Source organism: Erythrolamprus reginae, chromosome Z (genome assembly GCF_031021105.1).
Source record: "Erythrolamprus reginae isolate rEryReg1 chromosome Z, rEryReg1.hap1, whole genome shotgun sequence".
Taxonomy (NCBI): domain Eukaryota; kingdom Metazoa; phylum Chordata; class Lepidosauria; order Squamata; family Dipsadidae; genus Erythrolamprus; species Erythrolamprus reginae.
The window spans coordinates 112,133,637-112,143,747 of NC_091963.1; the positions used below are offsets into that span (position 1 = coordinate 112,133,637).

The window sequence follows — 10,111 nt, forward strand, 5'->3', positions numbered from 1 at the left end:
TCATATGGGAATTTCGTCAGAGAGTCCAGCACCTTGGTCAGGTTCCAGGCTGGGAAGCGATGAGTGACCGGAGGACTACGTAAAGAGGCACCCCTCAGAAGGCTTTTAATCAGTGGGTGTTGGGATAAAGGAGAAAAATCCGCACAGGCCAATACTGAGGACAAGGCCGAAACCTGGCGTTTTAAGGTGTTGGGGGCCAATCCTTTGGCAAAACCGTCACTCAGGAATCCCAGCATCTTACCTACCGTTAGGTCAGTTGGTGAGCATTGTGCTTCCTTGCACCACTTGCAGACGATGCGCCAGGTGGAGGCATAAATTCATTGTGTAGAGGACCGTCTGCTATTGATGATCAAATCCATTGCTCCAGAAGGCACTTGGCGATTGACTAACGTGAGCCGCTCAAGTGCCAGGCAGTCAGTTTCATCCACTTGGGGTCTGGGTGGCATACTGACCCCTGCTGTAATGGGTTGGTTCGCACTGGGAGGCGCAAAGGAGGGGATACAGACAAGGTCACAAGGTCTGCAAATCATGCCCTGCATGGCCAGGAAGGAGTCAACAGTTTGCATATCACCCTGGGGATTAGGGCAAGAGGAGGGAAGGCGTAGAGGAGTCCCTCCGGCCATGGGGAATGAAGAGCATCCGTGCCCTCTGCCCCCCAACAGCAGAACCTGGTGAAGAACCGAGGAAGGTGAGTGTTCGTGCTGGTAGCGAAAATGTCCACTTGAGGCTGACCGAATCGAGAGCAGATCTGCTTGAAGATGCTGGGATGCAGCCACCATCCGTCTGATCAATTGTGGAGCGGCTGAGCCAGTCCGCTGTGGTATTGACCTCCCGTGTGATGTAGTCTGCCCTGATAGAAAGTAGGTGGTTCTCGGCCAGGAGCAAAGAATCCTGGCCTCTTCCATAAGTGCAGGGGACTTGGTTCCCCCCATTTGTTTATACATGCTTAATTTAAGCTAAACTCACTACATACAACTACTATGAATTCATATTTATGTAGCATTTTAATACCTATTTAACCAAATAAGAACATTTATCGTACACAAGCACATTTAAAGGTGAAAAGCAATGAATAATTTCCATCCTAATATATTTTGTACTATAACAAAAAATATGTATCTTTTTTCTGTTCTTTCTTATATATTCAACATGTTCATGTCAAAAAGGATTCTCATTTAGCAATTTATTTCAATATTTTTTTAAAAAAAATCTAACTCAATTTTCTAATCCTACTTGACTGTACAATTTAATTGAACCCAACAATTAGAATTTCAATCCAAACAACTAAACTTTGAAAGTGATACAAAATAACCTATTTCTAATTAGAACTTTGTAATTTATATTCATTTGTCATATTAATAGTGGACCATAAGTGCGAAAGACATTGTCCTTTTAAGAACAGCTGGTTGGCATCACAGAATAAATAAATGTATTATTCATCCTAGGTTCTTAAAAACACTGATAAAAATTATATGCTGTTTGGTACCAGACTAAATATTTTGTTGTTATTTTACACGTTTTCAATATGATTTCATCTTGGATCTGTTGAATGTTTGTTCTTATTTTGTTATTAATTCAGTTCTTAAAACTTAACTTACTTTGTCAAAATAATCTATAAGTTATGATATATAAACAGTCTAAAATAAATTTTAAAGACTGTTTCTTGCCCAACCTAAAGCAGAAAATTATGCAAATTATTAAAATTTTATTCATACTTAAATAATGTACTGCATCTGAACATATTTAATTTAAATGATAACACCTATGGTCCACCACACACAGTAAAATTTGACAAATATGTAGTATCATATAAGCACACGGTCAATAAGATTTCTTATTCATAGTCTAGTTCTGCAGCATTTTTGTGGTCTAACAGATAGCCAGAACTTTATCAATCATATTAATTAACCCTTCCACTAACCCATGGGCATGCAATAAGGTAAACATGAAAATTTTACACTGAAGAATTAAATTGCTTCCAGTTTAGCTGATGTTCCTATCCGCTTTTCCTTCAACTTTTTCATTTTCCTGTTGAACATATTGGTCCAGCAATGAACTCAGATGAACAGAGCCACGCTGCAGAAGTCTGCTAGTGTTGGATGTCATGAGTGAGAATACACCTGCAGTTTCTGCCTGGGCAGTTACTATAGATGGCAGCTGAGAATAATTTACAAAGCCTTGCTTGCTTAGGATGACATCGTCAATACAAGCTCCTGGGGGGAAAAGAAACAAAAATATTCAAGTTAGGATAGAAATCTCTATATTAGTAAAACACTTTTTTTTAATAACCATTAACTGGGCAAAACTATAGGGCAAAATTTTTTGAATCAAGGCATTTTAAATGGTCTAACTTACAAAAATGTCCAAAATCCAGAATCCATGTCTCCTGTGGAACTGAAATTTGGCAAACTTTGTAAGACATTTTTCATGTACATTGCAGCATCCTATGTAAATTTTCATGTAATTGTTCATAAAAAAATTTATGACAAAATACAAAATGCCATCAAAGATATTCTCTGCTAATGTTTCACTATAACAATACAATTCAACATGGGATAACTTCAAGGCAGATGCAGAATGTATCTCAACTTTTCCAGTGAAGGCTGTACATTTGAAGCTCTGTCAATCAATCAATCAATCAATCAATCAATCAGAATAGAGCTGGAAACGACCTTGGAGGTCTTTTAGTCCAACTCTCTACTCAAGCAGGAGACCCTATACCCTCTCAGACAAATTACTGTCCGGTCTCTTCTTAAAAACCTTCAATTATGAAGCACCCACAACTTCTTATGGCAAGTTGTCATGTTTGAAGAAATTGAAAAATCTGGTAAGGAAATATCTCTGAAAGGATGACACAAGGGATCACAAATGCCTGTTTGCTTTAAATATTGTAGAATTTAAATTTAACATTTTTTCCAAACAAATGCAGAATTATAAAAAGACAGACTCAGGGGGTGACTGAATGTAACCAGAAAAAAACAAAATGCACCAAAAGTTTTACCTAATAGTCTAGTAACATATTAAATGAATAAAATTGCTCACACAATTGCACTTGCCTAAAATAGGCAATTAGTTTTCCATTGCGCAGCACTATGAACATCTACATACTCAGTAAAAAGGCATTCTGTTACAGTTTTCAAATTGAAATACTTGAAAGGTTCCATTGGTACCTTAATTCCACAGGATTAAGAGAAAAACAACAAAACCCCTCTTCACAAGAGATCAAAGGTGGTGGTGGGGAAGAGACTCTGTAGGTAACAAATTAATATTTCCTCCCTAATTCCTTGTGAGAAGGTTATACTACAGACAACAAAGGATAATTTTTCACCCTTAGTTTCTGCATTCAACTTTATCTTAGGCACTAAGGGGGGGGGGAGGCTTAGTTCTTTATGGACAGGTTATTTTCCCCTTAGTCATTAAGATACACAAAAAAGGTAGGTTTTCTCAACAACCTCCACCCTTCTAGATCAGGAGTTCTGATGATAATTTTAAAATAAACTGCTTTCACCAGCTGAATTTTTTTTAAAGAATCATGTCCTCTGGCTATACAATAAGTTGTGAACCATGTTTCTTCCAGATAATTCAACTATACTTAACTAATCTTCTTCTTCTACAGCTTCTTTTCTAGTTACCGTATTTTCCAGTGTATAAGACGCACCTTTTTACTTCAAAAATGTGCATCAAAAACTGGGTGCGTCTTATACATGGAATGCTGCGGATGGGCAGTTGGGTAGCGGTCAGCAGCGGCAGCCTTCTTGTGGTTTGCCAGCTGTTCTCAAGGCTGTGCAGCAGCCCTTGGCTGCTGGCCGGCCTCGCTTCCTTCCCCATGGGAGACCAGGGGGGGGGGGAGAATTCCTTTGCTTCCCTCCTCATGGGAGACGGGGGGGGGATTCCCTTGCTTCCCTCCCCGCAGGTGACCGGGGGGGATTCCCTTGCTTCCCTCCCCGCGGGAGACCTGCAGGCATTGGCCAAGGAGTCCTCCTGGCAGGCCGAAAAGCGGCTCAGGCGAGCGGCTGTGGCTGGGCAGGGGCGCCTCTCCCTCGCTGAGGAATTCCCTGTGTCCTTCGCTTCAGCATCAGGAAGGACACAAGCGGCATCTGCGCCACTTTCAAAGCCTCCTGCATGATCGATTCTCTCTCTGGGAGCCCTGCCCCCCGCCCTGCACGCCCCGTTTCAGCCTGCACTCCAAAAGCACTTAGGACTGGCGCTCTTCTCTTGGGGTGGGGAGAATGGAGCCACAAGTGCTGCCTTCAAGCTCCATGCAGGGCAGCCACAGGCGCTTCTGGTATTCGGCCAGGCAAAAGACGCGGCGGCGGAGGTTCTCAAGCATCCTCCACTGCCGCTGCGTCTTTGTGCCTGGCCGAAAAATGCATCTTTTTGGATGATAGACATATTGTTCTAAGGGCAGAAACATACAAACAGTGCTTCTTTTCCTTTCTTTAATTTCTTAGGCTTACTACTTTCTTTCTCTGCTTTGTGGGACATTGTTTAGAATAGAATAAATAGAATAGAATAGAATAGAATTCTTTTATTGGCTAAGTGTGCTTGGACACACAAGGAATTTTTCTTTGGTGCATATGCTCTCAAGTGTACATAAAAGAAAAAATACACTTGTCAAGAATCATGAGGTACAACACTTAATTATTGTCATAGAGGCCAAATAAGCTGGGTTTGGGTGAAACCTGACTTTGGTCTTCAAACTTGGCAAGTTTAAGGCTTGTGGACTTCAACTCCCATTCATAAGGTAGCATGGCTGGTGGAGGAATTCTGGGAGCTGAAGTCCACAATTCTTGAAGCTGTCAAGTTTGAAGTTTATAAAAAGTATTCTGCTACACTGATATTTTATTAAACAATATAATACTACACCATTTGGTTCAGAATACTTTTTTCCTTGTTTTCCTCCTCTAAAATCTGGGTGTGCCTTATACACTGAAAAATACAGTAGTTATCTAACTCCATCATAGGAACTTTCTCCACCTTGGATACTTCCAGAAATCTACACTGCAAACATTGGTGAGAACTCTGAGAGTTAAAGTCCACAAACACGAGAAATGTCTAGATTGGAGAAGGATGCTTATCCTACCCATCCCCCTATTGATTGCTAATCTTTTTGTTAATCTCAGTAAAAAAGATGAAGCATCAAGTATCTCTGCAAACCTCATCCCTTACCTAACATATTAATCTGTGGCACACGCTTCAGGAGTTGAAGTGCTTCCCGAGCCTTTGTTTCCATACTGACAAGTAGAAGGTTGCGTTCTACAAAAAGAGGGAGGAGATTCTTGTATTTCGATTCTGAAAGAAAGGGAATCATGATCTGGAAAAGTGGAGAAAAGAATTATATTACACTTGGCTTTACATTGAAAAATATAATAATTGCAGAGGTTACAGCAAAGCAGGAAGGGGTCATATTTCCCCCAGAGATCCACAAATACGTTTTCCTATTATATTAAAGTATCTTACTTTGTGGACAAGATTGGGGGAGAATTGAAGGAACAAAGAAGAAATAAGCAAAGCCTCTCTCTATTCCACTCTGCTAGATCAAATAACATCACCACATAAAATTTCATAATGGTATCATGAAATTATAACAAAACTCTACTTTTCATTCACAGAAGTAAAACATACTGAAACTATAACTGTTCTGCCTTTGCATGTGAACTTTTAAATGGCAAATAGGACCTCTTATCAATAAAATCATACTAACTTTCAAGAGAAAGAAAAATTTAGTCAAGATGAGAAAGGCACCAAGGACAACAAAGCATCAAGAATTAAGAGATAAAATTGTACAACCACATAATCTGACTGTACTAGCTATTGATCAATTAAATTATCGTCTAATAAGTCATGGATAATGTTTTAGGCAAGGAAGAGGATATTTTCTCTTGGGACATTTTTTCTATAAAAACGTCTTAGAACTCATTGCCTGATCCTTCTACAAAATGTACTGCTCAAAAAAATAAAGGGAACACTCAAATAACACATCCTAGATCTGAATGAATGAAATATTCTCATTGAATACTTTGTTCTGTACGAAGTTGAATGTGCACAACAGCATGTGAAATTGATTGTCAATCAGTGTTGCTTTCTAAGTGGACAGTGTTGCTTTCTAAGTGGGCAGTTTGATTTACTTGAAGTCATATGCCCTTTATTTTTTTGAGCAGTGTATTTAAGTCCAAACAGATTTTATTTTTAAAAATTAAAGGGAGAAGCAGAAAAAACCCCCCTTTACTACACAGCACTATTACAACACTATATTTTTAAATGTCTATTAATACAGAACTATTAATACAAAACTGTACCTTATTAGGGAAAAATTTGACATGGATATTATGCTTTCGCAGCCGATGCCTGAGTAATACCAAATCATTTCCAGGAATATAATTGTATTGGCACACAACAATCATTTTATTCTCAAGAAATATTTGTTTTACTTGGCGTAATAACAGTCTTTCATAGCCATTCTCCTGCATGAGAGAAAAATGGATTTGCAATCTTGAAAATACAGACAATAAAAACTCTAAAAGATTACGGTATATTTCATAGCTACAAAATATCAGTGGATTTCAGAAACAAAAATTCTGATTTATTCATCAATCTAAAATGGTTACTCTCTCTCAGCCTAACTCATCATACAATGTTGTTGTTGTGGGGAAGATTAGAGGAAGAGTTTGTGTTGAACAGGTTTGCTGACTTAAGTTATTTGTAAAAATAATAAATGCAGGAGACCAATAAAAAAAATGTTCCTCTAATTATAACAATCATTCATACTTTTTAAGAAGCAAATTAGAATCTTTATTTTACAATTAATTAGCTTTTTCTCTTTGTGGTATAAGTTACAATAAACCTATCAGCTTACTTAGGTGTACATTACTTCAAATTCTATCCAAACTTAGCAAAGCTTGCAAGCTTGATTTAAAACAAGTTCCACTGGAATTATTGCCATTTGAAAATTAAATAAACACCGTATACAAGAACATTCTACCACTATTTTGGCAGTGGGAAAATTCAAACTTTGTGTAATCATGTAAGATTAAACCAAACAAATACAAATCAAGTTGCTCAAATCAGTATGAATTCATCTGTCATTCCATCATAAAGGAAAGCAGAATTTCTATCAGGATGGTAATATGATAAGTAGATGCTTTAGTTGTTGAGCAAAACAAATTCAGTCTTTCTTCCAAAGTCAAAATACAAGTAAAATTGAGATGTTCAGTTTACTGAATTCTGCTTTACAATGCTAGTATAATTTAGCTGTTAGCCAAAGAGTTGTATAACTTTATAATTGTTCAAAAATGAGTATCTTTTATGAGTCATTAGCACAAGTTAGCGCCAGCAAATTATCTGAATTCCAATAGTGCCATTGGCTTTATAGAGTTATTTCTATTATTCATCTCTTATTCACAATTCTAGTTACTGAATATCTTAAATGATAAAGCCAAGTATGACAAGGTCCAATTTTATATAAATGAAAAATTCCATAAAACAAATCGAATAAGCACAGAGAAAGCAAACAGTGATCTATTCAACTAATTCTTATGTGCAAATGCTTTCCTGAACATAATAAGAGAGGTAGCTAAAATATAGATGATCTAGGATGAGGAAAGTATTCAAATTCAGATAACTGAGTAGAATAGCTGATTTCTGATTTTAGTGGAGTATAACCAAGGATATGGGGAAGGGAAGTTTTTATACCTTTACAGTTGAAGAGCAGCAAAAAATTAATTATCTCCCAAAAGTCAGGAGGGGGCATAGCATTAAATCATTATTAGAACAATGTGGCCCTAGAACAGAAATGATATGAACTCTTCTACAATTGGCAGACCTATAAATTACAAAGAATTTTAATCACAAATGAGTATTTATATCACTCCAATCATCCCAAAATAGAACAATGTTATTACTTCTTTAGGAATAATGACACGGGGTTTCATACAAATCTCTGAATCCAGGGGTTTCGGTGGGATGTACTCAGTCACTGCCATCAGCTTTTGCCTCATAATGTGCATTGGTTTCCAGTGACGTGTGACAGATCTGGAGCCATGACGAATAAGTTGCAAGGTGGGCAGCCAGCCTAGACCAATGGAGCAACAGGAGAACTAAGACTTCAGTACAAATTCCAAATATAATCAAGTGACCATCATTTTCAAGACAACAACTTGGGTCAAAGGATCCTACTAGTACAGAGAAACAAGAGTCCAGCAATGTACAGATCAATTTAAGAACATTTTAAATCATAAAGCCAACAAGAATATTCTTGAAAATCCGCACATTGAAGCCTTCTGTAAGATATTTAGAGGCTTAGTAGTGATTAAGTATCATGTGTATTAAATTTTGGATTGATTAATAGTACTGGTTAATATTTGCCTATAAAATCCATCTAAAAGATACATCCATATTTGGCTTTTGTTAACCTGAAATTTCCTCAATAAAGGAAACTTTCAGGAATTATTTATACAAAGAATAACAACTATCGTAATAAGTCCGTCATGATTTTAGATATATCACTTGTATTTCCCTTTTAAGGTACTGTATATAGTTGTTTTGGAAAATAAACACAGATAATTCTCAACTTATGATCACAATTGTGCTCAAAATTTCTGTTATTAATTGAGCCATATGTTAAGTGAATTTTGCACCAATTTACAATTTTTTTGCCAGTTTTTAAATGAAACATGCAATTGTTTAATTAATAACACAGTTATTAAGTGAATGTGGCTTCCCCATTGACTTTGCTTGTTTGAAGGTCACAAAAAGTGGTCACATGACCCTAAGACATATGTGTCAGTTGACAAGTATCTGAATTTTGATCACATGACCATGGGGAATGCTGCAAAGGTCATAAGTGTCATATGTGGTCATAAGTCACTTTTTTCAGTGCCGCTGTAACTTTGAACAGTCACTAAATAAAGTGTTGTATGTTGAAAACTACTGTACATAAAAGACATAAACATGATTTAAAACTCTGTTCAATCTAAAGCAGATATGTATACAATATTTATACAGTTTAGATTGTTTAGCTTAGAAAGTAAATACGAAAATAGGATATAAGTAGCATTTATAAAGTTCTATGTGGGAATAAAACACAACTTTTAAAAAAATCAACAAATACCAAAGAAATTGCTCTGAATGCCTCCATCAATTCAGACTCCCACAAATTTCATTTTCAGTAGGACAATTAAATAACACTTATAATTAAGAAATCATTGGAGAACAGTAGTTGTTTTATATTTGGGGGAAGAGAATACTAATCCTTGTTAGTACACAGATAAAATATTAAAAGTCTGGAATTTATAAATCAATGGACAATTTTTTGAAAGGAGCAAAACTCGTAACAATTGCTTATGTTAGGTATTGACTATCATAAAAGAAAGTTCAAAGTACCTTTTACTAAATAAAAAAACCTTTATTTTGGATACTTTGTCCATAACTAGTACACCATACAGCATTATACATGTTTTAATATCAATACTATACGTCTTGTTCTTTTTGGTTGTGAGCCTCCCAGAGTCCTTAGTGAGTTGGGCGGCATGCAAACTGAACATATACGTAATAATTTTTTTCCAATATTAAAACTTGTTTGTGAGGAAAAAAACGACACCCGCCCCTCAAAAAGACTGAAGCTTTTTTTTAATCAATTAAGGAGGACATGCCAATATCGAAAACTCCTTGTTACCCCATCCCCTCTGCTTTACCGAGGTATAAATAGTTGAATAGACCGAAATTAGGTTTATAAAATTTATAAAAAGTTAGGATTTTTGCGATGTCGGCAAAACAATGATTCAAGCTGAATTTCAACAGGGAGAGCTGTAGTGATTAGCCGCTAGATTTCTCGCCGACACTGAAGAGCATTCATCGCATACCAGATAAAGTGATTTACAATAACGGATAAATAATTTCCACTGGCGGAAAAAAACCTCCGATGTTTCATTTTTCCCTTACCGGTTTTACAGATCCTTTTACCCCAACCGCCCACAGCAGCCATTTCCGAAAAACGTGGATGTCAGAATAGAGCATCACGGGAATGGAGGTTTAAAGGGGAAGGAGACCTTTTCTCTCAGCCCTACCTACCCTTCAAAAAGAAAAAAAAAGACTCTTGTCTCCTAGCAACGAA

The 10,111-nt window shown here is 36.9% G+C and overlaps 1 protein-coding gene across 1 annotated transcript; it reads right to left on the bottom strand.

Annotated features, from left to right (window-relative positions):
• Window positions 1–985: 985 nt before the first annotated feature.
• On the bottom strand, window positions 986–10,056 carry MRPL10 (mitochondrial ribosomal protein L10). The gene is made up of 5 exons (XM_070729223.1): window positions 9,940–10,056; window positions 7,902–8,071; window positions 6,300–6,464; window positions 5,170–5,314; window positions 986–2,213 (listed from the first exon to the last, which is right to left on the bottom strand). Exons 1-5 carry the CDS (start codon window positions 9,980–9,982, stop codon window positions 1,984–1,986), a joined length of 753 nt encoding a protein of 250 aa, XP_070585324.1. The 5' UTR covers window positions 9,983–10,056; the 3' UTR covers window positions 986–1,983.
• Window positions 10,057–10,111: the final 55 nt, after the last annotated feature.